Here is a 16,781-nt window from a genome sequence, read left to right as displayed (position 1 = left end):
TTGCACCCGAGTTATTACTAGGGAATGTTTTCACTTACTTTGTTTAAGAAACATTCCGAGGTTGAACCAAACGCACTGCCAGAATAATTTCATCCTTCTTCTTTTACGTTCCACCAATCTCCTACGGCGGCGTTTCTTCCACAGAGATGGCAGCACTATCACTCCAAACAATACTGGTCCAGAGAGTATTACAGTTAAAGCAATCGGTGGCCAAACCTTAAAGGAATGATAAAAACTACAAGTTTGATATTCTTCGCTATTGCAGCGACAACATATATTTCTGATATTGTGGAGAATGTTCAACAGGACTTGGTTTAAATAGGAGGCATCAGATTTATGAAAAATTCTATAAAACCTTAAAAATATGTATAAAGACCTTTAAAAAAAGGATTTGATTTAGGTGCATAAACCTACAATAGGTTCAAACAAGCAAAATAGGTTATTTTAGGCACTATAAAACTTTACCAGTTGTTACGTTTTTTTAATGAAACGCTGACGTAACTTGCTATTTACCTGCAAAGGGAAAAAATGTGATGAATATCTGTGCGTCAAACGTCTACAACGTCTTGTCGTATCTACATATCTACAGGGTGTACCAAACGTCCCATTACCCCCCCCCCCCCTTTGAATTGTAGACAAACCTGCAAAATGTTATTTTAACAGCATGCGTATGATGAGAGGATGGTATACCATTAAATCAGACCAATGACCACCATTTACTCCAGAGGATCTGTGCGCACACCGCCATTTTCATGGCACACTATTATTCGCCTCCAGGTGCGATGTGAAATCCTCCGTAACATGGATGGCGTGAGGAAAGCAAACGCACTGCGAACAGCTTCTTGAAGTGCCTCAGTTGTCTGATAACGATTATGGGCGACTTTCTGTTTGATGTGTCCCCATAGCGCATTATCACAAGATGTCAGATTTGGACTTTGGGGTGGCCATTTTAGAGGTGCTGGTAAATTTGGCGATCCTCGTCCTCGGCGTATCTTCCCCTGGCGAATGTGGTCAGCCTGGATAATACACAAAATGCGCTAACTAAATGAAGACTTTAATTGTTACACATCAAAAATTAATGAATAATTACATTTTTTAGGTAGCTTTCGGATGGAAGCGACAAGCGACACGGGCGCCTCCAGTGGGGAGAAAAGCATTCACTGCGCATGCGCGGGCAAGAGATCTGGACAACGTACTCACGCTATTGAGAAAACTGGCCAGCTCGAGCGACAAGTGCAGCTTTCGATTCAAAAGGTTTCATTTATTCCTGAAGGTTCGTTTCCAAGAGACACCTGTCGCTTGTCTCTTCGGTGTGAAAGCTCGGTTATAGCTACCATGCTGTTTTGCTTACCATCCAGTGAAATGGCCTTACTAGGGCAAGTGCTTCGTTCAATTTGCTCGGGGCGTGGGTAGCGAATGCTCCACTATCTGCCAGCGTAATGAAAGAAAACTCAACGGCTTGACTTCGCTCATATGTTAACGTGACGTCACCAATGAAAAATTGCACTTCCTGAAAATTAATGCCTTGTTAGTATCATAAAAATCTTAAGATATGCATGTAACATTTATTTTACTTATTTTGTACATACTACACGTTATAGTGGATTTGCACGAAAATACAAATTCTAGGGTTTTTAAAGTTACATATTTCTGTCATTAAATATGTCAGATAAGCCTAAGAGTTGTAAGTAAGTACTTACTGTAATATTATAGAATTTGTGACAGAAACTAGTGAAGTGCCAGAAGAATATGGAATAAAAATACATAAATCAAACGGAATGACACGTTGATGCCTAACCTACTATTCACACCTAAGCCCCTAGCAGCTATGCAACCACTTCAACACAAAGCTTGCTTACATTCCACTTTTCTGGTTTTCATTAACAAATGAGCAATACATTGTCATTTCATTAGTCAAAATGTGGCGTGTTCCCCCATTTTTTAGCCTCGCCACTGGGGCATAACCCTTTTAACAGGTTAACGTTTTAAAAAAAACACTAAGTTGCTGACCAAGGCAGTTTATTCAGATGTAAAAAACACTTAACATGTAACGTTTCAACCCTGTATCAGGGTCTTCCTCAGACGAAGAACTCGAGAAAGACCCTGATACAGGGTTGAAACGTTACCTGTTAAGTGTTTTTTATCTAAATAAGCTGCCTTGGTCAGCAACTTATTGTTTTTATATGGAAACAAGGCTTAATTATATTACAAACGTTTTAAAAATCAAATTGTTTCATTTAATAAGAATAGTCACAATTGGATAATAATCTAGTTATAAAAGAGCCATAGTTCACTTTTGTTAAAACAACTTACCTGTTGTTATTGTTTCTGGTAAGTGTTTCACATGCACTATTATCTTTAAAAACGAATTTCTATATCTTGCACACATATTTTAGTACTAATAAGAATAAAACATATATATTTTCAGACGAGAAAGGGGGAAATATTCTGGTTTCCCCCTTTTAATTTGAACACTGTCCAGAACAACAAACAATGAAAACAATTGTATTGTTACATTATAACATTCACCAGAATTGTAAGTAATATTTTGTAACTAGGTCTTCAGGTTGAACTGTTTTTTTCTTTCTTGATGCAAATTTATAAATGGGCTAACATTTCCAGTAGTAGGCTATTTATATATTTGTTAATTTTTTATAGAAAGTTTGACAAGCATGTATGTACGTTATGAATGAATGTAGAGGGTGCTACGTTTACGCATGTTTAGATATAAACATTAACATACTAAGATGTACACGACTAATATTTTCAATTAATATTATATTGAAGCTTTTATAGTTTTATTGATTTGGATGACTGGTGAACCATGCTTTCTTATTTTGTGTGGTTTACATCATATAAACTTTCAAGAAGACGATCCCAGAAAAGTATTTTTGTTGTGTTTTTACTCGTATATCTCTTGAGGACATGTGAAATCTTGTATTATAGCTCACCCGTTTCCAAACTAGGCCAAGTACTCCAGGAAATGTTCCATTCTCACTCATTTTGGATCCTTGGTTTTGCTCACTGGGACAGAAATATTCATACCTGCAATTACGTATATTAGTATTAGTCACATTACTAGCTTATACGAACGTTTCTACAGCTGTCTACACATGCTTATGGAAATCAAAGATAGTTGCATTTGAATTTACCTTAGAATTTATTGAAATGCACTGGTTGCGAATTAAACACAAAGTTCCTGTTACGCGACAGCCCAAAAAGTAAAAGTACATTAAAAACATTTCTTTAAAGACTTTGTTGCTAGGAATATTGTTTGTAGCATAACAAAATGTTTTCTTGTTAAAGAAGCTGCTCAACAAGCACATTCCTGTTCTCCTATAATAAATTATCTTGCGAACAAAGTTTCGATAAGTATATTAGGGGCGGCGAGGACGAGGGGCAGTAACCCCCCAACTTTTTGAAACTTTTGCTCCCGCACTATGCTAAACTTTATCTTCCAAGGGAAAATAAACTGTCCTACCCCCCCCCATTTTTTTTGACGCCTTCCTCCCCAGTTCTGGAACCAAGTCGCAGCCACTGTAAGCTACGTATACTTTCATTTTTTTAGAGTTATTTATTTATTGATTGATTTGCTTTATTTTACTTCGCTTCTTGTGTCACTTTTGGCTAATTTGCGATGATGAGTGATGATATGATGAAATTGATGAATGGACACTCACAACATCCATGCCCAGGCCGGGAATCGAACCGGGAATTTTTTTTTAGAGTGTAGAGGCGAATATGTGTGTCGGGGAAGTGACATTGACGCTTTCATGTACAGAGTTTTTAGATCACACTGGTCCACACACGAACAATTTTCTGAGGACTGAGATGTTTGAACTGATTTTGCAGTGATTATTTATTAGTATTGTAAACAATATCACATTGTTTTAGAGGGAGAGAGAGATCATCTCAAATGAAACGAAATTTCTTACTTTTTTTAAGAAGGATATTACTTTTATTTTTGTAATGGTAGTTAATACATTATTAGTTTTTTGAGGACACTATGCTTCGATCCCAATAATTTTACTCGAAATATCTTTCTATTTTTTTAACTTCATACATTAATTAATATGTACCCTTAACATTTATTATCAATTAATAAATTATGAAATAATCATGGAGAGTATTAGTTCGATTGTTGTCAAATATAAAATTTTGTTTAAATTAGTTGACAACGACTGGATCTATTGAAATCATAGTTTCCTCTGGCAAATATCATTAAACTAATTTGATAAATGCTGATTTTGATTGGCACGTTCCATTTCGGACGCCGAAAAATTCCAATTAATCAGAATATTTACACTTCAATATATTTCTATTGTGAATGAAAACTGCTGCGCAAACTTAATTAACCATGGTGTACGTCCGTTAACATAATTTAGAAGCGGGAACAATGCACATACCGTTAGGTTGTTTCATCGCGAAAGAATTTCCTGTTATCGGAGTGGAATCCGAACGAAAGGATATCTTTCCAGGTATTTGCCAGATCGGGTTGCAAGTCGCTTCATCTTTTCGACCATAACTGAAATTGAAATTTGGAGGCTGCAGGGGTGACAGTCCCCTCTCAGCGGCCTTGCCAGCACTATCACGAAAGCATTTTCTCTCATCGAAGTGGAAACTCGAACGAAATCCAGGTGGTGGACAGATCGGGCTGCAAATCGCAAATTTTGGGAGAACTTCTTGCGGCCCGACGGTTGAGATACACTGGTGTAGAGTTCCGTCGTCCAAAGAGTTCCAGCGGCCAGAGTGTTCCACATATTCTAAGTGCTACAGTGGGGTAGAATTCTTGCGTGCAGAGATTTCCAGCGTCTAGAGATTTCAGTATCAGATCGTTGCACAGTATTCAAAGTGTTCCATCGTTCAAGAGTTCCAAATACCAGACTGCCGTGAAAATACCCTAGAACTATCTTCGGCGTATCCATAGAACAAGTGCAACACGTAAAACAAAGCGAATCTTTAGACTGTCATTTGTTTAAAGATTTACTGATTAGTTTGGTTTATTTTACTTCCTTTTTCTGCCACTAATCGCGACGATGAGTATGAGTGATTATATTATGAAATTGTTATAGAGACACTCTCGAAGAATACTCATTTTGAGGCCAAGATTCGAACCCGCGACCCCTGCTGTCGTAGCGAACTGTGCCAACTACTCCGCCACGGAGACCGGCCATTTGTTTCAAGAAACATGTGCTAAACAGTATATCTCCAGAACTACTGAGCATGAAGAAATTTAACATGTTCCTCATAATGGATTCGTTGTATACAATGGCTGACTGTAAAAATAACTTTGAGAGAACTGGTAAAAGATGGAAATAATTATGGTAGACCTAAAAGTAGAGGAAGTAGCAGTGATAACAGAAACTTCTACTGGAAATTTATAGCAAATGTTTCGTTGTAGTCACATCTTTTTCTTACCTGAAATTGAGTTTTGAACCCAATACACGAAGAACCTTGTCGTCACGCCCTCCAACGACCCGGCAAGAATTTTCATACTTTTCGACGAAGTTCCACGGCGGTTTCTGCAAATAAAATCAATCATTTTGAGCATCAAAAGACATCTGACAGTGTTCTTACTCGTGTAGAAATGCAATTACGTTGAACATTACACTATACGTGTATACGGGGTCTGGTGCGGGGCACACCCATCTTTCACAGACGCTAAGTGCTAACAGCTATAAACGTGACCTTCGTAACTTAAACACACATGCACTATTGGACCTAAGCGGAATAAATGTAGGTTAGGAATTGTTAGGCTAGGAAGGTCAGGTTCAGAGCTCTCAGCATTTAGTCTTCGCGTTTTGTGGAAAGTGTGTGTGCCCCGCACTAAACCCCATGTATGCATGCATTTAATATACTCGTACCAAGGACGTATTTAGGGGGTCCATGGGGTTCGGACCCCCCCGAAAGATTTATCAAGTACTATAATTAAATAATGAAAAATATATTCGTTTAGCCGCTGTTGTATAATTTCCTCTGAACTTATTGGAAGACAAGGATTATATTGGGATCATACTGCTTTGAATGACATTACAAAGAAGATTTATGTACACTACTACTCAAAATAATATGCATAAAATTTTAATCAGAAACTTACTTTTCTGCAACTACATGTAACATCATTTTTGTTATTCGATAAATATTCAATTATTAATCTATTTGACATTAATTTCATTTGCCAGGGCACTTGATTTTATGTAAATTATTCCGATCTTAACTACAGGTAAGCTACGTAATGAATATGCTCTGTTATATCTCTATTCTTATACAGTCTTTTTACCTATTCGTGTAATAATAATATAATATCAATTTATGTATTGTAATTAGTATTAATTTGATTTATAATTATTTTAATATAAACATTATTATTATTATTATTAATAATAATAGGTCTATTATTATTCCTGAGACATTTGGTTCGGACCCCCTCCCCGAAACATATTTCTAGATACGTGCCTGACTCGTACATGAATACATATATTTATTTGGTGTTGTTACAATATTGATGAGAAATAGTAGTAGGATAAAGCCGCTTCTGGAACATCAAGTGAGCCGCAGTGTTGCCAGCCCACCCCAAGAAAATTTCGCCATATGATATTTTACAGGCGAAGCTAACCTACAAATAGGAGTTGGCAACACTGACTAGTTGCTTCTCAACGTCTTGGAAAACGTCTTAAGACAAATATCTTAATCTTTAAGAAAGTTGACTTCCGGTATGTCAAGATGTTACTTCCGGCCTGTCAAGAAAATTTTCTTAAGACAAATATCTTAAGACGTTTTTCCAAGATATTGATTTTCTTGGCTCCTAATTGAGCTAGGATGATGATTTTAGGTTTGTTGGATAGGATTCGACGAGAACTATTCGACTGGCAGTATAGGTATCTCACGTGTAATAATAATAATAGTAATAAACTTTTATTATCAATAGGTTAATAAGATTAAAATAATAATTTCAAAATAGGTAAATTAATAATAATTATTATTGTTAATAGTGCATGAAAAAATAAAAAGAGGCATGTATTTATTATCTGGCTTATGTGTAGTTAAGATCACAAACAATTGTATAAAAAACAGGTCTCCTAACAAATAAATGATTACCTTTGATTTAATTTGAGACTTGGTTAGTCTTTCTAGGGGAGGGGCTCCAGTCCTTTTTTGTCTGCCATGAACGTTCAAGATGGCTGCCAGTGTGTGGACAAGTAAGATATTGTGCTCCGAGTTTTGTCCCATAAAGTGCAGTGTATGAAGTGTGTACATTGGTTGTGTACGTTGTGTGGTGAAACAACAACTAAGCGAAATCGGAGCAGTTGACCCCTGTACACCCTCGAGAATTATGTTGAATTTCTTTTTAATCTACAGATTACTATGTTTTACGTAATATAAAACTGGTTCCACCACACGGAAAACACAAATAACGGAGATATTTGACCCCAAAATATGGCCCACGTAAGTTAAAACCTGCTTTTTTTTATCATCGGGACCTAATACACTTTGAATAATAATAACCGTTGCAAAATTGTAATTTTAATAACTAGCTTTCCCAACAAAACATGTACCGGGTGGTCCAAAAGTCCCGGAACGGTCACATATCGTGAGAAATATACATCGAATCGGAAAACGAAAAAAACACGTGTTTAATAAGTGAAAGAAAGTTATTCAATGATATCACACTTGATTCCTCATTCCGCCCCCTGGGGGTGGGGCGGGGGCAACTGTGAAATTTTAAATTGAAACCCCCCTTTTGTATTGTAGAATCGGAAAGAGGACTTCATTCCGAGTCCAACGAGCTATCAACCATCTTCCTAGCTCAATTAGGAACGGAGATATGGCGATTTTAATTTTTCGCAAAAATAAAAAACGTGAAAATTTCATAAAACCCCAAAAAATTTCAAAGGGGCGCTCTGCCCGTAATTGAGCTAGAGTAAAATCGATTGCAGATTCGGAATCTGCACGTCAAGACCTCTCGATAGAGTATATGGAAGGAAATCCACTATAACGGCTGAGGGTTCGACGTGCTGACCCCACGTCATCTCATTACCGGTTGAAGATCTCCACACCTCTAGGTAGGATTGTGGGAGGGAGACTGGCAGTCGGGAGATAGGCCAAGGTTCTTACGGGCTGTAGATCCACGGGTCATTATTATATTATTCCTTCACTTTTCTGCTTCTTTTGGCTAATCGTGAAGATGATGATGAGTGACGATATCATGAAATTGATGAAGAGACACCCACAAAGAACAAACACCCATGCCCAGGCTGGGATTCGAACCCGGGACCCCTGGCGGGATAGTGAAACAGAACAACAGGAGTATACTGATAGAGTGGTCCTCAAACTGTTCGAGGAACGATTAGATATAGTGAAACAAATGAAATCAGCAGAAGTCATAAAATAGGTCCCAAACCAGAGCTAATGTCTTCAATAATAATAAGAAGCTGAAAGGACTTAAGATTACTAATAAGGAGGATTTATCTCGTAACTCACGACTACAACTTCTGCGATCTGCAAGAGAGATATTTTGCATAAAAGAATGTTTAGCCAGGATAGAAAACTTGTCGCAGTTAAGGATGAAGTAAAATGTTTTTTACGTCGAGAAATGAACCATAGATAGCGTACATTTTTCTTGGTTGTGCATTATAATTAAATAAGCTAATGTACATAATGACAAATAGGTAGTCGAAGGCTTGATGTTACATTATGTTTCTTGTATTATTTCGCAAGCCCAATTTTTGTTGTACATATTCGTGTATCTCAATTATAACACCATTAAGCCTTGTTTCCATGATATGAAAAACTCAATATTCTGACTAAGGCAGAAATTTATTTTATTATAAAACATAAACTAAACGTAACGTTTCTACCTTCTAGCAAGGTCTTCTTCAGACTCTGCACCAAGTACAGAAGGTTGAAACGTTACGTTTAGTTTGTTTTATAATAAAATAAATTTCTGCCTTGGTCAGCATATTGAGTTTTTCGTGTATCTCAAGTTAAAGGTACGATAGAAGCGTGCTATGTGTGTGCAAAGGATGTTAAAAGCACTGAATAAAAAGGAACAAAAGGTTGAAAGTAAGAAAGTTATGGTGTATTGAAAACGAAACCAAATTATTGAAAAGTAAAGATCGCACTTTGGTAGTAGAAATTTTAAATCCATGGCTATTGACAACTAGCTATACTTAAATCTTTATCATGTTAGAGTTGGATACACTGTATGAACCTCCTCCTTCAGCGGACTCCACTTACGTCAGTGGACTCAGACACGATAACATTTCAGACTCCTTGCGCTTTTATCGGATACACTTGCACGTTTCCCAAGGTCAATGCATGTAGCATGTTTAAAATGTGAGTCGCTCATGAGTGCCACGAATTCTACGAGTTACATATTCATGTGACTTGTTTATGTGAAACTTGGCTAGTTGACTCAGTATTGAATATGTGATTAATTTACCAAATTATAAATTATATGGAAATGATAGGGTGGGGAAACATGGTGGTGGAATGATTGTATATGTTCGCAACGATCTGAACGTCAAGATCTTATCAATATCTCCTTCGCAATATGTCGCAGAAACTGAATATATAATTTTAAAGATATGCATGAAACGACAAGATATGTTATTATCAACGGTATATCGACCATCCGATTGCAATTTTAAGAATTTTGAGGACGAATCCATTCAAATTCTTCCGCAATATGATAATGTTTTGGTCATGGGGGGTGCGAATTATTATTTCCTCTCTGATAGACCCCAATAAATCGCGTGACCATATGACAGGCTTCAACTTGAAAATGTTGTCATTTGATTCAACTCACCATAGTGGAAATAAGAAATCATTGCTCATTTAACAAGTAATGAAAAATGTGTGTACTATAGTGCAACCACAAGCAAGGAAACCTGCGCAGACCCGCGACTCCTGTGCACCATACTCCCGCGAGGAGGAGAGGGAGAGAGAGGACCATGCTTCCTTATGGCCCGAGCTGAACGGAAGAAGTTGAAAGCTGCGCGGGGACTTTTCGTCCAAGGTTTTTTTCCTTGTGGTCGCTCTATAACTCACAAATAGGTTAGTATTCTCGGTATATCGCCCATAAATGATATTCTTTTTCTGAAGGTAGCGAAATATTGCCCAAGAATAATAACATACAGAGATTTAAAAAGCTTTTGTTCCTTCTGTACTTTTAATCAGTGGCGTATTCAATTGTCTTGAGTTCCCCAAAATGTGTTAATCATGCCTCGTCGATCTAAAAATTCTTTCTTTGCAAAAACACTACCTTTACATTTTAACATACAACCACAATGAAATTGTGTTAATGTTCAGAAATGCAGACTTAAAAAACTTAAATACCTCCGAATGGAATCCTAAATATAATTTACACTGTAAAGTGAAATAGTTACCTACATTGAGTACTGGTATTTCAAATATTCTTCCTTCGAAATTCGAGTAGACATCTGTGGCTGGAGGGAGAACAGGGAAGCGATACAATTTGTTCGTCCACCAGTTCACGAGCCTCAAGTTATACGATCCATTTGCTTTCGATTGGTTGTAGTATATCCTGTAGCTAAAAAGGGGAAAGAAAGTAACATTCCTATTAGCTTGCAACTCATAATTGTGCACATGATTTTTTTTTATGTGAGGGTATATTTACAACAGGTCAACATGCATATGGCAAGTTTTTCCCACATATATCTTTCCATCTGCAGACCTCCGTGCCGGGGTCATTAGTACAGCGCGCTAAGAACCACGCTCCTGAACCACGCTCCTCACGGCATACATTTTCTTTCTGAGTGTCCCTTCATCATATCATCAGAAAAGCGAAGTAAAATAAACCAAATCAATCAATCAATTAGTGTTCGGAAACTTAATTTTAGAAGTAACTGAGTTAGAGTTACTTGTTTCATAAAGTAACTCAGTTGCAATTATTTGAAAATAACTGTAAGTTAATTTCTACTTTAAATAATGTGGCAAACAAATTACACGCAATCAATGACCATTAATTGTAATGAAATAAATATTCAATGTTATTTATACTTTATGCAGTGTCAAATACTTTTAACCAGTGGCGGCGATTGGGTTCCAAAACCGGTGGGGTGGGAACAAGGTGTCAAAACTGGGGGCGCAAAGACAGTATATTTCTCTTTGTAGATAAGGTTTAGCTTAGAGCGAGGACAAAAGTGGCGAAAAGTGTGTGTGTAGGGGGTAACTGCCCCCTCGCACCCCTAATCGCCGTCACTGCTTCTAATTATACTTATTTTAACACTACGTTTCGAAGGAGCACCTCTTCTCTCCTCTTCATTTGAACAAACTTCTTTTAGCCAGTGGCGGGGATCGAACATACGACAGACCTGGGTACAAATCTGGTACACTAACCAAATGCTCCATCTCTTTTAGATCCAAATACCTAAAAATTCTTAATTCGTATTCTTCTTCTAGTGTAAAGAGGAACAAACATAACATTTCTTATATTTTCGGCCAGCGAGGCCGAAACACGCCCTCTCAATAAAGACGATATTATTATTCTGTATGTGTATTTCTGATACTACTTCATTCTGTATGGGTATTTCTGATACTATTTCATTCTGTATGTGTATTTCTGATACTATTTCATTCTGTATTGGTATTTCTGATACTATTTTATTTTGTATGTGTATTTCTGATACTATTTCATTCTGTATGTGTATTTCTGATACTATTTCATTCTGTATGTGTATTTATGATACTATTTCATGGTACTCTACATTGAGTTTAATAATAACAACACTTGTACACTAAAATTTCATCACTTGTACTTATTTCCATTACAGTAATTCTTCTACTCTCTATTTCAGGTGAGTACAACCATATCTTGACTGTTCTGTATGGACTGGTTGGAAAGTACTTGCTACCCAGTGCAATATAAAGAGGCTTTGTACATTTTTCTATTTTATAAACTATATCAAATAAGAGATGCCAAACAAAAATATTATGCGAACAAAATTGTGTCTTTAAATAACAAAACCAAAGCAATATGGGACGTTGTAAATGAAAATACTGTAATGAAAGAAAAAACAAACAAATAACAATATAAAATTATGTATAAATGATATTGAAATAGACGATCCATTTGTAGTGTGCGAAACATTTAACAAATACTTCACCGAATTAGGATTGATTGATTGATTTGTTGTTTAAGGCCGTTTTATGCACAGAAAGGCTAATCGGGACTGGACCTACAGTTTAAAGAGGGATCCGAACCACTTGTGCCTCCGCCGGGTATCGAACTCACCGAATTAGGAGATAACTTAGTAACAAATATAAATAACGCAAAAAAAAAACATTGCAACTTTTGTGTAAATCTAAACCTCTCACTCTAGAAAGCATGTTTCTAACACTAACCACAACAAACGATATATCGAAAGAGATATGGAATTTAAAAGATTCAAAGGCTGTAGGAGATGAATTTCCAGTCAGAGTAATAAAAGAAATCAAGGAGTTGATAGCACTCATTTTAGAATATCTCTTTAATGACTGTATCGCGAATGGTATCTTTCCCACTAAGTTAAAAATATAAAAAGTCAAACCGGTATTTAAAAATGGAAGTTAAAACCTGCTTCAAAATTACAGACCAATTTCAATATTACTTGTGCTAAGCAAAATTCTAGAAAAGTTACTAAAACATCGCCTTCTACAGTTCCTTAATAAACACAACATACTATCAAAAGAACAACATGGATTTATTGAAAATAAAAGCACAGCAAGTGCAACACATACATTAATTGAAAACATCTTGCAAGGTATAAATGATAAAAAAATAGTTCTCGGAATATTTTACGACTTGAGAAAAGCCTTTGATTTAGTAAACCACAAAATATTAATTTCTAAAATGGAACACTATGGGATAAGGGGTAACGCGCTTGAAATTATGAAATCATACTTATCAAACAGAATGCAATGTTTTGGTTTGGTTTGAGTTGGTGTTTTAAGTCCACTTTATGCACAGTAAGGCTAATCGGGACTGGACCTACGGTTTAAAGTGGGATCCGAACCACTGTGCCATGTGCCTCCACCGGGTATCGAACCCGGGACCCATTGATTACAAGGCGACGACGCTACCACTGCGCCAAATGGGAGGCTCAGAATGCAATGTTTTAAAATTAGCCACGAAAGAGAAGGAAACGTAAGAAAATACAAATCCTCTCTAAAGACATTAAAATATGGAGTTCCCCAAGGATCAATATTAGGTCCACTATTTTTGCTTTTGTACATAAATGATTTACCATTAAATATACAGAATACAAAGATTTTTTTGTACGCAGACGATACTAGCGCAATACTAAAGGGAAATGATGTGAACAAGTTAAAAGCCAACATTGAAAAAACAATGGAAGAAATGAAATCTTGGTTTGACAGTAAGTAACAAATTACTATTGAATGAACAGAAAACAAATTACGTGCTATTTCACACTAAAAAAACAATAAAATTAAAGATGTAGTAAAGAATAGCCATCTTCCAGTAACATTAGTTAGCGGAACAAAACTTTTAGGAGTAACTAACTATAAATGAAAATCTAAATTGGTCAAACCAATACTTGTTAAAGAACTAAATTCCAAAGTATTTGCACTGAGGATATTAAAACAAACACTTCAAACAAATTCACTAATTCAGGTATATTATGCAATGTTTTATTCACTAATAAATTATTCAATAGAATTTTGGGGGAACTCACCGGCAAGTTTACAAGCATTTAGAAAACAAAAGCAAGCCATTAGGAATATAGCAGGAATAAAGCCTAGGCAATCGTGCAAAACGTTGTTTAAGAAATTCCAAATATTAACCCTCCCTTCACTGTACATATATGAAATGTCATCATTATATGCGAGAAAAAATATTGCTCTGCGAAGTGCAATAGAACACACATATAACACCCGAAATAAACAGCTCTTAAAGCCTTACTTCACCAGGCTAACATTAGTTCAAGACCCCAACAGATGGCAATTAAAATATTCAACCATTTACCAAATGATATTATAAAAGCAGAAAGTATTACTACAAATACAAGGTATAGGCCGCGCTTAAAAAGGAGAGTAGCGCTACTCCCATAAAACTCAAGGCTTGCAGAAATTACAGAATAACGTGATTCTGCCATTTAAGAAAAGTAAGAAAACAAATTAAAGAAACTATTAGTTAATAAGGAATATTATAGCGTTAGTGAATATCTAGATTGTAAATTATAGAAATTTTGTAATTACATTTTTTATATGAACTGTACTGAACCCTCCAAATACCAATGTATATGGTTTATATGAAGTAATAATAATAAAAAATATATATCAAACTCCAAATAAAAGTGAATTCACTTGAGAACGCAATAAGGATATTAATAATTACCCTCGACGTCTGCTACGACTAGCTACTCCGTGATATGTGTATGTTTCTGATGCAATAACTGACGATCAGAGGCGTGTCCAGGATTTTTTGAAAGGAGGTGGGTGGGTTACGTATACTATTTTTAGTAGTCTGCTCTCAATTTTGGGTCAAAGGTGTTATGATCCACCAAACCCCCTTGGGTACGCCACTGCTGACGATGTCCGTGATGTTTTGATCCACTTAACATTCATGAACAAAACATCATTGTGCAGCCGAAACTTTCTCATAAGGAAGCATGGGGATGGTTTCAAGGCCAGATCTTTACGCGTACTCACCCCGTTATGGGGATGAAAAACCTTCCCCAAAAGGAGTAAATTGTGGTTTCTCTGTCTTATGCTACTTCTATTTGGTGCAAGGTGCATGAATCTTAATCTTAAACCTTAGCTAGCTTATCTACAGGGTAGGGTTCCTTGTAGACAACGAAACCAGACAGGATGCCTTCCAATGGAGACGTTTAAACGAATATATTATTTAAACAAGGATACATGGAAATAGAATATTTACATGATGAGTTACTTTTCTCTATAATTCTCATCTACAGTCAAGTTTTATCTCGATATGTTTTTTATTATTTCTTTTCTTCAATTTGTATATTCTTCTATCTGGACTTCCTTTGTAATGGACGGTCTGGATCTGGACTTCCTTCTTAATGGACGTTCTGGATCTGGACTTCCTTCTCAATGGACGTTCTGGATCTGGACTTCCTTCTCAATGGACGTTCTGGATCTGGACTTCCTTCTTGTCTTCTCTGTGAACTTCCCTCTGGATTTACATTTATTTATGTTTTTGACGATTTAATGAATTCCTCTATCCAGCTTTTCCCCTTAGGCTTTGGGAAATATACTAATCTCCTCCCTTGCGGCTGCGTTTGGAACGCGCCAACACTAACTGGGTACAACAGAGTGTATACTTGGTGCAAACGATTAACACGCGCATCCAAGTAGGTGCTACGGTTGAAACGCACAACCAAAAGTGCTGTGGGGCGTCGATTGGAACGCGCCGCCACTGATGTAAACAAAATTTCCGCTATGGGAATGGTAAATCAATCAGACAGATGCAATATCTGTTCAAAGACACAAACTTTGTATCAGTGCTATGACTTCTTTAATTTTTCCAATTTGCTTTGTTCTTATTTATAAAGTTATTCACATATATTATGCCAATTCTTAATCTTGCACGCCTGGTGCTGCCATCTCTATTGCTCTTCGGGAAACTATTTACATTACTTGGTCCTATTGGGTACGTAACACTTACAAAGTCTCGGAAGAGAGAAACTCACCCCAGAGTGTAGCGACAGGGTGCTACATGAAACATTTCAAGTTGGGGAGGGGAAAAATTCCGTAATATTTTAGGAACGATGGTGATATTTTATAACACAGCACTCTCCCACATGTATTAAGCATTTGCAACTATAAAGATGAGCGTGCAGTATACAGATGTGTAAATTCACCTTCGCCACTCTGTATGTGTAGCAGGATCTATGTTCTTATTTCCAATTAGGTACATGTAGATTCATTGTGGCGTAGTTCTTGGAGCTCTGTCGTATGCACGCTTAGATTGCATAGTGAACAGCGGTGCTGTAGCGTTGTAAGAGAGGTGGAAAGGAGGGAGTGGACGATGCAAGAGGCTTTGTCGGTCACGTTTGTGTCAGTATTGCATTATAATCATGTATTTTGAAGGCCTGGTTTGTAATTGGTTGGAACAAGAATTAATCCGAAACAACTGCAGTGAAACATTCCCAAGAAGAGTATGTTTGTTCATTACAGTTGTTCACTGTTTACGTATGCACTCAGTGGAAAATATTGTGTACACAAACGAGAGCTTATCTTTGAGCTTATCTTACCCTTGGCAAGAAGCGCTTAGAGCCATCACTAATATCCTGTTTTGATAATGTGAAGAGTGAAGAGTGTCAGATTCTGTAGTTATATTTTGTTGCCGCAACTTTGTTAACCACGACGATAGCTCCCTCTGCACGTTCGGTCACCGAGGCGGTGAATATCAGGTTACCAACAATTCCGAATTCCCAGCTGGGCGTAAATGTTTCCTTTGTGAGTGCCATTCATAAATCCCATTTATTCGTCACCGATACGCATCGTCGCGATTATCTGAATGAGGCAGAAAAGCGACGTGACAAAAGCAAAAATACAGAGAATATACATGGAATGCACCAATTTCGGGCGAAAGTGCCACTTAAGCACCCTGGACACCCACCCAGGAGGAGGTGGTTAAGGGTTATCTGACCTACTCCTGGAATATGGGAAACTTGCTTACTTATTATTAATTTCTTTCTTATTTGTATTCATTTTCCTTATTTAGTTTTTCTGTCTTTCTTTCTCTAGAGTTGTATCTTTCTTTTCACTTTTCTTTTGCATATTCTCTTTTT

General features: G+C 36.7%; 1 protein-coding gene across 1 annotated transcript in view; it reads right to left on the bottom strand.

Annotated features, from left to right (window-relative positions):
- LOC145999967 (ionotropic receptor 40a-like) overlaps positions 1-16,781 on the bottom strand; it is a 68,008-nt gene that overhangs the window by 42,369 nt on the left and 8,858 nt on the right. The window contains exons 5-9 of the mRNA XM_083137261.1: positions 10,393-10,552; positions 5,419-5,522; positions 2,952-3,045; positions 1,352-1,510; positions 39-216 (exon numbers count right to left, since the gene is read on the bottom strand). Coding sequence (XP_082993387.1) covers positions 39-216; positions 1,352-1,510; positions 2,952-3,045; positions 5,419-5,522; positions 10,393-10,552 — 695 coding nt within the window. The remainder of the gene's footprint in view (positions 1-38; positions 217-1,351; positions 1,511-2,951; positions 3,046-5,418; positions 5,523-10,392; positions 10,553-16,781) is intronic.

This window comes from Lepisma saccharinum, chromosome 16 (assembly GCF_977018435.1).
Source record: "Lepisma saccharinum chromosome 16, izLepSacc3.1, whole genome shotgun sequence".
NCBI lineage: Eukaryota > Metazoa > Arthropoda > Insecta > Zygentoma > Lepismatidae > Lepisma > Lepisma saccharinum.
Note: the sequence above shows the minus strand (reverse complement) of the source record. Positions and strands in the feature narration are given on the sequence as shown.